General features: G+C 42.7%; 1 protein-coding gene across 1 annotated transcript in view; it reads right to left on the bottom strand.

Moving 5' to 3' along the window:
• The window catches only part of LOC126401136 (transcription factor IIIB 90 kDa subunit-like), a 153,567-nt gene extending 137,410 nt beyond the window's left edge, over positions 1-16,157 (bottom strand). The window contains exons 1-3 of the mRNA XM_050062238.1: positions 16,053-16,157; positions 15,718-15,820; positions 2,421-2,594 (exon numbers count right to left, since the gene is read on the bottom strand). Of these exons, the coding sequence (XP_049918195.1) occupies positions 2,421-2,594; positions 15,718-15,820; positions 16,053-16,157 (382 nt within the window). The remainder of the gene's footprint in view (positions 1-2,420; positions 2,595-15,717; positions 15,821-16,052) is intronic.
• Between the last annotated feature and the right edge of the window lie 377 nt (positions 16,158-16,534).

Below are 16,534 nucleotides of genomic sequence, written 5' to 3'. Positions count from 1 at the left end.
ATCCTAAAATGCAAATAAAATATGTTCAATTAAAAAACAGATATAAGCAGGTCATTCTAATGTGACGGAAACACAACATTCTTATTTTTAGGTAATTTTACACTAAAGAAAACATACTTATTATAATATTATATTTCATTTCTGCTGTATCTCCCCCCAAAATCCTACACACTGGACCTTTAATTAAAGAAAGCAGTCTGACTAAAAGAAGCAAGGATGCAGAAGGTTTATGGGAAAGTGGGCCTTTTCCTTTTTTAAATTTGCATCAACAAATGAAGTTTGAATAATTTATTGGTCATTCATCAAGTTCCTGGTTGGTGACGGCTGCAGCTGGACCATGAACTGACGAGTGACTGAAGATGTGATGACATTTTTGTCTTGATTTGATGGTTGTAATGGTAAAAACATTTTTGTGTCGGAAGCAGAGAGGAGGAAGGGGCGAATGACAGCAGAGAAGCAGGGAGGGAGGGAGGAAAGGGAAGTGTGGTGAAGGTGAAATGAAGGTCGGACTGACAATAAGGTGGATGGAAGCGAAGAAGTTAAGATGCAGTTTGAATAAATCCCAACCGTCCGGTTTTCCGTGCGGCTGCTCGTCGTTAAATTAAACTCCATTAAACTCCAGATTTAGACGGATGTTTCCTTTTACACTCTGTTCTCCTTCTGCCTCCGTCTTTGTCCTGATTCTCCCCTGCGACAACATTACAGACTCACCCAGCTGTGGAAAAGGAAGTGAGCAGAGCTATTTTTACCCCGGCCTTACTCCTCCAAACATGCACAAACAGACAGGCCTGCACTGACACACACATGCACACACACAAAAGCCCAGTAAACAATGCAGCAGGAAGGCATTACACCCTCCTCGCCCTGCTTTCATTAGGTAAACCTATCCCTGCTGTCCTGCGCTGCCGTTACATAACACAATCATCCTCGGAGGCGAAGTGAATCAGGAGTAAACCGACAGCCGCACAAAAACCAAAGAGCCACCCTGCTTATGCTTAAAGCATGAACCTAAAAGTCCCATTATCCCGACGATGACACATCGCTCTCCACTTCAATAAGCTGCCGTTAGCAGATTATGAAACATTAAGAAAGGCAGTGACGGGCGGCCCGGCCTCCGCTGGCTCACATCAAAAGTAACCTGCAGACTTTGATGTGCCGTTCTCCATCAGTTTAAGATGCAGGTTGGCAAATTTAACGCACAACTTTGTCTCCGCTGACGCCGAACTTTTACTCAGCTGTTAGACGTGCGATCAAATGAAAAGTGTCTCCTGATGCGGGCAGGAAACGGAGCTCTCCTCAATTGTGGAAGTCTTTGATCAGGTTTCCTTTCAGAGGTGATTTTTACACTTTGTTACAACATTTTACTGGACTGACACACACACGGTCCACACGCAGGACGATGGATAAGTTGGTAGCTTTACCACCAGTTGCTTCAGGTCAGGAGTGTGGTTGGATTTCTGTGTATCTATACACACACACAAGTGCTGCTGTTGCACATTTTGTTGTCTAATTACAGGCTTTTAGCACGTAGAGCTGAAACAATGAATTTAATTTGTAAGTCGAAGAACAGAAAATCAAGCAGCAATGATTTGATAAGTGAAGGGATAGTTTAAGTCATGTTTGTGGCAAAAATTGCAAAAATAATCACTTGTTTTTAGCTTAGGAAATATGAATATTTGATCCTTTTTCTTTTGTTTTTCATGAGTTAACTGAATATTTTGGGTTCTGGACTCAGACCAAACAAAGAACTCAAATATGTCGGCTTTTGCTGGCCATATTTTAGAGATCTTAGAGATATCAGCATATTTATTGATAATGAAAATATCTGTTAATTGCAGTCCTAATTGCATAGAGACCAGACATTTTAGCACGGCATGTTCGACATTGTTATTTTCAGAATAAGCCAGGCTACTACTCGTCATGTCTACACATGTTGTAGGGTTTACACAATTTGAAATAGTTTGGATTTTTTTGTCTGTACGTCCAGATTTTCACCAGAATTATCCAGACATGAATGGAAGAAGGAGATTGTCAGGACATGAATGACCCGTTTATGATCTTGTTTTCGGAGTGTGCCGTTTATGAGAAGCGCCAATACACTAGCTGGAGTGATCCAAAAGAAACCGGGATACTGTAGTATGTGTTCACCTTATCCCCATTATTGACTAACTACCTGCACAGACGCTGCTGGGGTGATATGAACAGGAAGCATGTTGTCCCGAGACAGTGAATTTGCGGTGGACTACACCTACATTTGTTCACATTTTGATGAGTCTGCACTGGGAAAAAAATTAGCTCATAGCAGTTCCTGTTTGCACTGTTACCATGGATGCAGACAACAATCATCTGCATTACTTTTCTGGCTCATTAAACATTTGCAAGACATTTTGGAAAAGAAAGAAAATGAACAGTAAGGATACGTGGCGTTCCCTCGGTGCGGCACACCATGTAGAGACACGCGGCGATGACGTGGGAGGACTTGCGGCCGCGGGTCAGGTGTTTCATGAGCGCCATCTTGTAGAAGTTCAGGGCCGTGTCCAGACAGTGCTTGTTCATCTGCAGCTGGTGACCCAGACTGTTGATGTTCTGTCTCGCTGAAAGACACACGAATAACAAAAAGCACGTCAGCTCACAGAAACATGGCGACCATTTTTCATTAACAAATATGTTCAAGTAATCAGCACCCCGTCTGTTTTTAGCATTAATATAGCAAAGAGGAAAAACAAGCACAAAGAACAGTACTTTAACACCTTCATGGCAGAGGAGAGGAAGTAAGGTGTCGTGATCACCCAGTCTGACACAGTGACCATTGAGAAGGACATGAATGTGTTGTATCTGAGCCCAATTAAAACCCGTTCTTGGTGCAGAGACCAGAACACACACACGCATCATTACACCAGCACATAAACGTTCCCATCTGCAAACATGTCAGGACAAACACGACTGCAGACAAGCACGAGGGTTCCATTACGCACACGTGTGCAAACATACATGTGCACGCAGAAGCCTGCATAACAATGTCATCACACGCAACACACGTGTGCTCTGTCTTTAGACTCAAACACACCAACACACTGCACAAACCAGTTCAGGTGTCGCAGCAGGTTACAAGAGTTTATAACTACTGTAATTGAGCTGCTGCAGTGTGTGTGTGTGTGTGTGTGTGTAGAGTTCATGACCGCAGATGAGCTCAACATGCTTAATATCTTCGTACACAAAGTGTGAGTGTGTCTGGGAATGTGAGAGGCTCTGAGCTCATCGCGTCTCGTCATGCTGTTTCAGTTTAGCACTCCAACAGATCTGAAACCAGAAGATTTCAACATCAGCATAACACACACACACAAACACTGCTCTGAATCCGTCTCTCATCCAGCTGAGACGATAGAACAGCATTTAGTCTGGAGGTTTAATTTAATTTCCCCTCGGGGATCAATAAAGTATTTCTGATTCTGATTAATCACATGGATCGTCATTAACAGATGAAAACTGCTCAGTTGTTGCAGAAATGTTCACACTTTTAAGACAACATGAACAAGACGTGCTCAGAAAAACCACAAAACTAAAATCTACCATTCCATGAAAACTGGGCAACTCCATCTGTTGATGAAGATGATGTGATAGTCTGAATCAGGGACTAATGTTGTCACAAAGTTGTATAATTGCCTAGAGTTGGTTCGTGTTCTCACGGCAGCATTTACAAGCGGACCAGATCAAATGTCTTGTGTGAGAAAGCTGCTCTTGATTGGTCAGAATTTCCATGTGGGAAAAATCCAGGAAGTAAAGCAAACGTTGAAGAAGAGTACACTTGCAAGATAAATGTGACACTTTCTAATGTGACAATGGAGGGACAACTACGCAGGTTGATTTTGGCGCCGCTCATCGTGGGCTATATTGCTGTCATTGTTAATTTTAGTCAAACCATACAGTTTGAAAACGAGGCGCGGCTCCAACTAGAAAACAATGTTTTGATGCATTGGATGTGCTGAATGTGCATATTAAGGCAGTACAGGAGGAGGTGCACATTAATAATCCTCCAGGACTGTAACATGCTCATGTTTAACCCAAACAATGTGTCATGTGACTGCAGTTGCTTCACATCCAGGTTGGAACACCTCTTCAAGAAGGTCTCGGTTTGGTTGTTTTGGTGCACACCGGAGTGTGATTGCTGCCCAGACGAACTGCACTTAGGGAGCAAACAAACTTTAGTTAGATTTAACTGAATCAAACAAGGAAGATGTGAAAGCACCCTGAACGTAGCTTGTAGTGACTTTGATTCAGTTCTGCCTGATTTAACATCCACTTTTGATATTACTGATCATGAGATACTGCAGAACAGCAATGAGAGTCTTTAGCAACTCTGGCTGAGACTGTATTTAGGCCATTATAAAAGAGGTAGGGCTTGTGTTTACTTGGTAAAAAAATTAGAAGGCCACCAACGTTATAAAACACAGTTCCAAAAAGGAACATGAATTTCTGAGCCACATTTCATCATCATTCATCCAGAAGTCCTCAAGACATTACAGTCTGGACCAAAGTGGTAGATTGAACCTTGGGAGCAGTACTTGGCAAAATTATCTTAACTCAAGGTCCACTTAACTGTCTTTTCATGAACTGCATCTCACAGTCTTCAATCTTACTATATAATGATGAAAACTCTGTGTTTCATGTTTTTCTCCTCACTGACTTGGTCAATCCATGTGAAATTTGGCACAGTGGTAGAGGGTCATGGGAGGATGCGAATGAAGCAATATTACATCAATTGGCCAAAGGGGGGCGCTATAGCAACCGATTGAAATTGCAAACTTTGAATGGGCATATCTNNATCTAAAGTTCCCTCTTGGCAAAAGTTGGAAAACTTACTAAAACTGAGCTTCTATAAGGCAATGAATATTGCGGAGGGCGTGGCTCATCACATAAAGGTGTATAACATCTCAAGGGTTTCACCCATCACCACGCAACTTTGTAGGCATATGACCACACATAATCTGAGGGGACCCCTCCATTATTGACCCCATCAAACAAAATGGGGGCACTAAAGAGCTAATTCCTTATCTAGGCCTAACCGCCATATGGATTTTTACTAAACTTGGTAGATATGTAGAACAGGACGCCTCAAGAAGAAATTTAACTCTAATTGGCAACTGGGTGGCGCTATAACAACAGAAAAATGCTTAAAAATGGCTAAAATGCGACCAATCGCTGTGGCTCCCCCTGTGGACCAATGTTGTTGTTTTCTTTCTAATTTTTGGTATGACTAAGTCATGGTATGGTATGCTGTACATACTCATGGACATTGTCAGTGTGTCATTCTGTCAGTCAGTCATTCTGTCTGTCCCACGTTTTTCTACTCACTGACGTGGTCAATCTTTGTGAAACTGCACATAGGCATTGAGGACTGGCATAGGTAGAAGGTGACAAAGCTACCAATGGGTATGGACTAGTCACTTGATATTTATATACGCTATATATTACTGATAACTGTTGAGATACTGTGAAAAGCTTGAGAAAAAGTACAAGCTAAAATGATTTTGTCAAAAATAAGGAAACAAATAACCATGAAAGATAAGGTCTTAACACATTCTTGACTCTTTCAATACAGATGTCTTTCTGCTGTGTTCTGCCTCATAATTCATAAATTTTCTTTGACTTTACACAACCCAAAATCTCAGTACATGATTGTAAACAATTGTGCTCTGTAACTCCTTGTTCCTTTGTCAACTGGGATATGAATCTACTAAACTGAATGCTCCGACACTTAGCACTTCTCCCTTAATCTCAAAATCACTTTGTTTCACTTTATTGTCCATTTAAAAATTAAACTAAACACAACAGAAGACATGCAGTTAAGTAATACAGAAAATACACACAAATATCGATAACCCTAAAAAGCCAGACAGCCTCAGAAACAAACAAGCCACAGGCCTGGAGGCAGGAGACAAGAAGAAAACCCCTAAAAATTTAACTCACAGCTTTGCAAATTTAGAGACGTAACAGCAAAGGGGGTTCAAAGGAGTTTCCGTATCTGTTGCTCTGGTTTGAAGCAACTACTGTGAAGATAAAACAAGTTAACAGCTCCCCTAATTTCTACAAAGTTTGTGTCACAGATGATAAGTAGGGCAGAGACTCAGCACTGCAGCTGTAATTACCAAAAAAACACAAACTTAGTTTTCTGCCCTTTACGTGACTCGTCAGCTCAAAAGCTCAAAACAGCGACTGATTCCTTAATAGGAGCCTCCAAATAAATAAATAACACCTCATAACATTTACATGAACAAAAACTGGGACACCCTGAAGCAGAGTGGCATTTATACATCCACACAGGATCTGATGAGGCTATCCGGGGAGCTATTAATACCAACACCTACGTACACCTGGATTATAAAACTGTAAATTAATGGTCCAGTTAAACATGAGCCTGTCATTTTTATCAGGACATCACATACATGACGTCCAGTGGAGCCAACGACATCACCAGAAGGAGCACGTCATTCATGTTTGTTTATGAGTTAAAGTTCATTCTTGACCTTTGAGATACACTATATGGACACAAGTATCTGAACGCAGGGAGCGTAACGACGTATTCAAATACATATACTTTATGGAGTTGGCTCTTCTTGTCCACTCTTCTTGGAAGGCTTTCCACAAGGTTCTGGAGTGCTTCTTTGAGAATTTGTGCCCATTCATTCTGTAGAGCATTTAAGAGGTCAGGCACTGATGTTGGACGAGAAGGCCTGGCTCACAATCTCGGTTCCAGTTCATCCAAAAGGTGCTTGATGGGGTTGACGTCAGGGCTCTGTGCGGGCCAGATGAGTTCTTCCACACCGAACTCATCAACCCATGTCTTTCTAGTCCTTGCTTTGTGCACTGGGGCACAGTCAGGGCCTTCCCCAAACTGCTGCCACAAAGTTAGAAGTATAGCATTGTCCAAAATGTCTTGGTATGCTGAAGCATTAGGACTGTCCTTCACTGAAGATAAGGGGCCAAGCCCAAACCCTGAACAACAGCCCGATACAATTATGCCCCGTCCACCAAACTTTGCAGTTGGCACAATGCAGTCAGGCAGGTAACCTTCTCACGGTATCCGCCAAACCCGAGGCCTGACTGCGTGATTCGTCACTCCACAGAATGCGTTACACTGCTCCACAGTCTGTCAGTGTGCTTTACAGAACTCCCTCCGACGCTCGGCATTGGACTTGGTGATGTCAGGCTTGCATGCTCTGCTCGGCCATGGAAATCCATCCCACGAAGCTGCCGCCGCACAGTTTTTGTGCTAACATTAATACCAGTGGAAGCTTGGAACTCTTCAGCTATGGAATCAGCAGAGCGTTGGTGACTTTTACGCACCATGCGCCTGAGCAGTCGTTGACCTCGCTGTGATTTCACATGATCTTCTGCTTCATGGCTGAGCTGCTGTTGTTCCTAACCGCTTCCACTTTCTAATAATATCACTTACAGTTGACCGTGGAATATCCAGCAGGGATGAAATCGTAAAGGTGGCATCCTATCAAAGTACCACGCTTGAAGTCACTGAGCTCTTCAGAACGACCCATTTTGTATCACAAATGTTTGCAAATGGAGACTGCATGGCTAGGTGCTTGATTCTATACGGGTCTGATTAAAACACCTGATTTCAATAAATTAATAAATAATAAATAAAACCAGTAACAGCATAAACTGGGACAGGGTCAGAGTCATGGACCAGAGGACAGCCAGAAGAGAAAGTTTATCTCTGATGCCAGAGACAAGCTTTGAGCATCAGTGATGAGGTAACAACTAAATCATCTCCCTGAGAACTGAGTAGGGTTAGGTGATTGGAAGAATGTATGAGCTATCAGTTTGGGGCGATTTCTGACATTTTGCTAATTTAATGGTCTGCCTCTGTAGAATGAGTGAGAGTCGCAGCCCGGCGGGTAGCAAGACACAGCAGGGAAAGACAGAGGCAGCATATTCTCACATCGAACTTGATGAATTAAAGGTTTATTTCTACCAAACCAGAGTAAGTGCTTGTTGAAACAGTGAAAAGATGAACCAAGACAGTCGTGGTGTGTTTTACAATGAATTAACAAAGCTGACGTCAGTCTTTGTTCGGGGGAAGAGAGAAACTTGAATTCAGGAGGTGTACGACTGTATTTCTGTTTAAAAAAGGCAAATAGGTGTAAGAACATTTCCTTTGTTGGTATTTTTTTTAATTTATTAGAATCAAAAAGCTAAGAAAGCTTGTGACACATAGCGAAGTCACTGCTCAAACACATCCCCCAACTAAAACTACAACAGGGGTCAGCACACATATACCTGTACGAATATCAGGGTTGGAGATTAGCATCGGTCAAAGCACTGATGCAAGATGCAAATGGCTGCTAGATTTGCTTTACCTACCGACCAAAAAACTACGGTAATGTAACGACCCCTCACTAAAGCTGCGTCTCAATTCAGGGCTGCAGCCTTTGAAGGACGTGGCCTTCGCGGTCAACATTGGCCGTAATGGGATGATCTGGTCTGCGGAGCATTTCCTGGGTGCATCACCAGTTATTCTCTCCCCGACCTGTTAGCGTTACTGTTACCTAGCAACCAGCTGTGCTTGACAAAAAAAAGGAGTAAGCTAGTTAGTTAGGTAGCCCTGAATCATATATATTTTTTATTTAATACTTGAGGAGATGACTCACCACCAGAGACACCGCCGTCTGATGTGTTTCAGGCTGATGGACCTTTTCAAGTAAACTTATTAAACTGAGATTGTTTAAGCTGTGTGCTTTTAGCTAACAGTAATATTAACAACAGTTAGCTTGTAAACAACTGTTGGTTAATTTAACTTAATATATAATCGTCACGGGAGCAATGCATCTTGGGATAAGCTGGGCCATGAAGGATTCATCCACTGCATCCTCCTGAGTCTGGGAAAGAAGGCTGCATTTCTCGGCCACATTTGAAAGAGCCTTCGAAATGATCAGCCTTGGTCGCCCGATGTGGAGCAATTGGTCTTGACACAGCATAAGTCCCGCCTCTCAAACGCAGACTGGCCAATCATAGCGTAGCATCGGCCAGCTCTGACAAGCATCCGACAACTACGCGACTGTGCTGCCACTCTCATGCAATTGTTTGAGATTTTCTTCATTTTCAGGCTGATTTCATACTAAACGTTGTACCTGGGGCACGTCTTCTATTATACTCATTACCTGGAGAGGTTGGAAGGAGATACTAGCGCAACAGACTCTCACTGATGGCCCAACATTAGTGTCGTGTCGCCAACCTACCTTGACAAAGTTGTGTCAGCGCTAGAGAAAGGTCTAGCGAAATCACTAATGATCTTTCTGCTATAGGGGGAAAATGCTCTGGCTTGTTTTTGTTTCTTTAAACCACTCACAAGTATCGCGAGTGGCACAAAGCCCAGGGTACCACAACAGTGCCCTTGCAAAATAGTGCTGGGCGCACATTGGGAGGCGAACACTGTGATTAAAATGGCTCCTCATAAGAAAAGGCCTCAAAAAACAACTTTTAGACTTTCAGATAAATGGGTCAAACATAATTTGATAATCCTTGCTTTGGACGTATAGCCTGACTGTACTTTAACTCTGTAGGAACTCACTGCAACCATTAAAACCACAGGCAAAGAAGCAAATGTGAAGTGGAACAGATCAGTACATTGGCGAGGCTGATGTCGCTGCCACACTTAAAAGATGTCGCAAATCAACTTCAGCTGGCTGTGTAACAAAACAGATCAACATCAGAGTCCTGTGAGACGGAGTCTGAGCTTTTCTGAGGTGTATTTACAGGCTATTTTATTTGCTGTAGACTTATAGCCACAGTCCACATCTGGTGAGTCAGACTAGCTCGACAATGACCGACGGCGACTGTCTGCTTGGTCGAGGCCCTTTGAGATACTGGAAGGTGAATTTTGTTACCTTTTTCCAGACAATAGGCTAGCTGTTTCCAGACAATAGGCTAGCTGTTTCCTCTTTCTTAATGCAACGCCAAACTAACTGGCTCCAGAGTTATATTTAACAAACAGACATTAGAGCTGTATCAATGTTCTCGTCTAACTCTAGCAAGACAGCATATCTCACAAAATGTCAAACTATTCCTTTAAAAATGTATCTGGGCAGTAGTTTCAGCTGTGGTCTCACACTGCAGAGTCATTTGATTCATTGTAAAATCAATGTAAAATAACTTGAGTCACAAAGTGTTGCCTCATATTGTGGTATCAATATATTTATACACCTTCCAGCTAAACGTCTAGATTTATGAGAATCAAGTTTTACTGCAGCTTCAGTTTGTGATTCAGACTCCTCAGACAAAGTGTGTTTTGCACATAAATCTTGACTTTAAAGCTGCATTTAAATTCCAGTCATCGTGCCTGCACACTGCACCAATACATGAGGGACTGGTGATGCATTATTGTCCTACACAAATACAGGAAGAGGTGGGGTTTGTGCCCCCAGATATGAATCAGTCGGCGGTGAGACGGTGGAGGAGGAGGAGGAGGAGGAGGTGCAGACGGCCGCTGGGGAAAGTTTGTGGAGGACAGAAAGAAGAAGAAGAAGAAGAGCTGTTCCTCTCTTAGAGACGCCTGCAGACTCACAGACGGCCATAAATCTCTCCCCACACACAGAGATACACACAATAAGAGCACGACAAGGCTATTCCCACTGCCACACGCACACACACATACACACACAAATACAACAAAACGTCAGCTTCCACACATACAAAAACACAACTTTTACTCAGACACACACACACACTTAGAAGGAATACACTGTGGGTAATCTTCAAGACGATCGATAACACTCTCATGTCTGCACAGTAAATATGGAGCCTCAGCCTGCAGACAGTTAACTTAGCATTCAGAGTAAAAACAGGAGGAAACGGCTGTTACCAAAAGGTAATAAAACAACCACAGACACCTCGAAAGCTCACTAATAAACACATTTGTTAATAGGTACAAATATAATTTCGGTTTATGTGACAGATTTTTTTTGGCCGGGCACAGTGACTCTGTCTGGAAACTTCATCGTGACAAAAAGACTGCACTGCGCCCGTCCAAAAAAGTCCAGCACAAAACTCCCTATATAACCACAAAATTGTCCTTTTTACGCTTAAGTTTTTATATCAATTGAAGGACAGTGTGTAAGATTTAGGGAGAGGATTGCAGATTGTAACCAGCTAAAACATCTCCTGGTTGGAATTCCTTCAGTGTTCATTGTTCAGGAAGTTTTTACCGAGAGCCAAACTATCTGCTGAAGTCCTCTCCAAAACAAATGGACCAGATGGTTTAAACCGATAAAAACACTGAAAAAAGCCATTTCACATTGCAAGTCAGTGTTTCTCCTACGCTGTTTAGCACTTTGTAAAAGGGCTGCTAGCCCTGCACCTGCTTTTGTGTGCTCACCTTATTCTGATCCATACGTCCAACAGGTTTTAACCGGGAGCCAAATTATTGTAGAGGTCGCCTCCTCTCCCAAACAAACACCCCTGGTGATTTAAACCAATAGTTAAAAAAATTATAATATTCAAAATTGCCAAAGAGGAGCTGCGAACTACGGTGGCCAACGTGAAAACGTGAATGTCCCTTTCTAGAGCCAGTGTTTGGTTTGTCTGTTCTGGGCTACTGTAGAAACATAGTGGTCCAACATGGCTGACTCCAGACACAAGGACCTGCTTCGTTTGTGGATAGAAGCAGCTCATTCTGAGGTAACAAAAACACAATGATTCTTATTTTCAGGTGATTATACACTACAGAAAACATACTTGTTACATTATATGCCATTCCTGCCAATATATCCTCCTAAATCCTGCACACTGGACATTTAATGCGATATGTGTTCTTAGACATAGGGCTGGGCGATAAAACGATCTCGAAACGGGCACGCAATTAAACGTATGTCGATGACGATGATAAACTAAAGTCATTTTTACTGGATAGACATAGACAGATCCAAACAGTGTGTCATGCAGCAGGAGTTAACAGACAGCTGTCAGTCAATCTGCAGTGTTGGAGATGAGCGTCACTGTACACGCCCAATTTTCACTGCAAAGATTGTGCTGAGATGAGGAGGTGAAGCTGAAGAGGAGCTCACTATACCCTCAAAAACGGACAACACTGTGGATAAAAAAGGTCACACAACGTCAGTACTTTTGAAAGTGGTTTGGCTATTTGAAAGGCAACGACGCACGGGCAAAGACGGTCTGTCGTCAGTTGGTGCCAAACAGGACGGGAAACACAACAAACCTTTTCCATCACCTGAAAAGGTGGCATCCAAGCGACTACACTGAGAGCATGGAAATCCAGGAAACTGCAGCAAGTCCACCAACAAGTGTTGCTCAACGGCCGAACACTTCAGCTGCTGTGGGCGGCGCTAGCTGGGCTGCACCAAAACAGTAATCAACAGTGTCGTCTTTTGCCGCCATAACCCCGTATGAGAAGCGATCAAAAAGGAGCAAAGATATAACACTTTGCAGTGACAGACTGTCAAATACATGATGCCCATGAGCACCATGGAGAAAGATGGCAAGACTGCAGGTACGAGTTCCCGGGCAGGAAATATTTTTCTCAAACTGCTCTGCTCCAGCTTTACGACAAGTGCTGTGCGAGGCTGGAAAAACATTTGGTTTCTTCAGGTGTCAGACATTATCAGGATACTTTTCAAACTCGCAGCATTATCAAATTATAAATCGCGATAAATATCGATATTGATCAATACGCGGAAAATTATCGTGATATTTTTTGCCATATCTCCCAGTCCTAATTAGACATTTTTATAGGGTCCCAGTAAGCCATGCACAACACTAGGACCCTGAAACAAGCTCAACAATGTGCTTTCCATCTATGACTAAGCTAAGCTAAGCTAAGCTAAGCATCTCCTGGCTCCAGCTTCAAATGACCATATAGACCTGAGAGTGGTATTGATCCTCTCGTCTCATTCCCAGCAAGAAGGCTGCAGTCATTAACCCCAACATCTGAATAATGTGTGTGTATATTGGAAATATATTGGTATACACACATAAAGTCAAACAGCACGGCAAACATATCCTAAATAACGCCTCTATACACACACAGTTACGAAACTTGTTTTCTCACGCACACAGTCAAAGACACACACAGAATATAACACAAGTATTCCCCAATCCTCCTATTTTCCCTCTCCGTTTCTCACACACACACACACACACACACACACACACACACTGACTCAACTAATCCCCTATACACCCACCCACCGCTGTATCTACACACACTCTACCATTACTCAGCGTCTGCTGCAGTCTGACAGCTCTGTGACTCTGCGGCTCCGTCGCTGAAACATCGTCAGCGGAGCAGACGGTCGTCGCCGCGGTAACCAGCTGCTCTGACTCTCTACCCGGCAGCCAGCCAACCATCAGCTGAGCTTTTTTTTTTGTGTGTGTGTGTGTGTGTGTGTGTGTGTGTGTGTGTGTGTGTCTTTCTACAAGTTGTTGTTGATGATGTGTTTCTAGACTACAGTGGTGAGTGTGAGGTCCAGGGACACACACACACAACATCCTCCAGGTCCATTTAGAACCTGACAGATATATAATCGACAGGACCGATGTTATCACCTGACACCAGTTTAACACAGATACGGAAAATCAAAATGGGAGGTTAAAGCAGCGACTGTCCTGGAATACTATTTCTGTACCCTCCACTTCTACATTTTCAGTTTGACTTACTCACTAAAGTCTCTCCTGACAGTGTCGTCTTACTGTCCAGCTGCCAAGATCTCAATGAGAAAAACTCTGAAGAGATAAAAAATGAGTATTTGCTCATCTGTAACAGGGCTGTCATGATTTATTTAAAACTTTCATTCAAAAGGTGAGAATTTTTAACTATAATGACCAGTTAAAATTAAAAATGTAACGTCTATACGCTCAGCAGACTGAAGCAGTTTGCCTCGTGGTCCAGCAGTACCTTGCTTTGACCTACAGGAAGCACAATAGCCACTTTCATCACAAGGTCTTATTCGCCAGGATGTGATGAGTGTTCATAATGCGGGAAATTTCCTTCAGATATAGTGCAGCAATATATTCTATAAGACCTTTACAAAGGGTGGGCGTTATGGCCCTAAAATAATGACATGATATTTCAGGGTATTTTTGCAATTTTGATATTCTTGACGATATGACAAATTAGTAAAAAAGCATTTACATTACCAAAGGTTTATGACAAAATCACTCGACGACACTGACAACCGTGTGCGCACGGCGAGAGAGGAGAGGGAGAGATGCTGTGCTGCTGCCAGAGGAGCCGCTGACTGAGTTCCCTCTGAGCGCTAACTCGCTAAAAGACTCTGAGAAGTCCGGGGCTGTTCATAAAACATTCAGGACGCCACAGTTTATTCCACACTACCTAAGCTGCTCCTCTTTGTGGAACCACCATGGAGTCGGTAATAATTTCGCTTTCAGCCATGCTTGTTGTTGCCGTGGGTAACAGTTTGACGTCATATGTCGACAAGTCGAAATATCGCGAGCCAAGAAAAAGACAATTCTTTTCTTATTCTTTATTTAGGATCCCCATTGGTTGTTACCACTGTAACGACTACTCTTCCTGGGGTCCAAACAGAAACAACGATATTTTCTGATACTGTCTCACATCGATCACAGGCCCCTGAATCGAAAATCGCATCACTGCAGAGTTTTTGATGTCAGCAAATATCATATCGTCATCCAAAGATACAGACACCGCCACGCGAGAACACTTCTGTGTGAGTCGATACCTTTTTAAGGAAAATCCTACATCCAATGCCTTTAACAATTTTTTTTTTTTCTTCAGTATAGAGCAGCTAGAGTGACAGGAAAGGAGGAGGGGAGAGGAGAGAACATGCAGCAAAGGGCAGCCGCCAAGCCGACATGGAGCACACGCTCTACCAGGTGAACTAGAGCTCGCCCTGACCTGTAGTTTTCATATCTGTGCTGTGGCCTCCTCAACTAGCTTCATTATCACCTGCTCAAATAAACAAACTACATAAACGCCACGTCATATAAATGAAACGGTTTCTGACAGGCTTTATGTCAGTAGACAAAGTCATAACGCTGTTCGGGTGTGTCACCTTTCATCAGATCAGACTCACGAGGACAAAGCTGAACCAAAGTGATTTAACTTTAAAATGTACCTAATAAAAACAGACATTTAACCCTGAAACTCTCTGTATGATATTACAGTTCATCAAAATGTGTTTAAAGCAAAGTGAAGAGAGAAAAAAAAGCTGCTGCTGTGACATAAAAGATGCATTTACTGTAAGAGAGGAGCTCTTTGAACAAACGGGATAAAAAGATCTGAGGTAAATCACCTCTGAAAACACTGAAGAAGCCTTTAATTACTCGGCTGTTGTGTCAGACGAGGTTAAAAACACCAACGTGTTGCAACACAGCAGCTTTCAGAAGACGACATTTGCTCAACAGAACAAGCGAAGATACAGATGATCACGGACAACATATAAAGGATGCTTGCAGCCTCCTCAGTTAACTTTACATCTTCTTGATATCATTACATTTCCCTGATCTGTGTGCTTAATCAAAATGTCTATAAACAAAACTGGACATGACATGTTTGTGAATGAAGATTCTGACCCTCAGCAGTTCCCACAAAAGCATCATCTGACGTCTACTCATGAAAACAAAGCAACAAGACAATCCACTGACACAGGTTCCATTGTAGGAGATGCAGACTGTAATGAAGTCATGTAGCGCCCTCTGCTGGTCACTCACCTCTCTGCAGCGTCTGAGCTCTGGACTCCCTCCCCACACCTGTCAGGTGGCCGTCTCCAAAAGACGGGTTGACACCTCCAGCTGAGGACAAAGACCAGACAGACTCACATCAGGACGCTACAACAACTGTATTCTTCTTCTTCTATAAAATCAGATTAACTTTATTTTATTTTTTGTTATGTGACTTTAAAAAAGAAGCAATTTCCTTCCTTTAAAGCTACAGTTGGTAACTTTTATAAAAATAATTTTGTCATATTTATCTGAAACCGTCACTAAATCCACACGGTAGTATATGAGACCGGTAATCTGTGAAAAAAATCATGTCCTGCTGTCACCTCCGAGAGCCTAAAATGGCATTTGCGAGACTCCACCGCACCTGTGGACTCCAGGTAAGGCAGAAGAGTAGCAACCTTGTGGCATGTGTACGGCCCCGAACACATGGTTTTTCAAAGTGATGGGAAAGGTTACAATCAGCATTCACTCCCAAGACAAATAACTCCATGGTAGTCACACGTATTATCGATTCTAGCTGCCATCAGCGGTGTTGGAAATACAACACTTGGGTGTGCACGCTAATTTTAGCCCCTTTACCAGCGAGATGCAATGATAGGCCACCACAAAATACTATCCATCTGGAACATTATTCAAAATTTAGTCAGCGCCAGGTTTGAGAGAGAGACTGACTAAGTAACAGATATAAAAAAGAAGTATTTACACTGGCCTCCATGCTCCAAACATTTTGAGGACGTCGCCTTGAAAATGATGATGAGCATTTCTCACTATGTTTAGGATATTCCAGAGGCAGATTAATCAGTAA

Source organism: Epinephelus moara, chromosome 14 (genome assembly GCF_006386435.1).
Source record: "Epinephelus moara isolate mb chromosome 14, YSFRI_EMoa_1.0, whole genome shotgun sequence".
NCBI lineage: Eukaryota > Metazoa > Chordata > Actinopteri > Perciformes > Serranidae > Epinephelus > Epinephelus moara.
The sequence above is the reverse complement of the archived record's forward strand: the minus strand, read 5'-3'. Positions and strand labels throughout refer to the sequence as shown.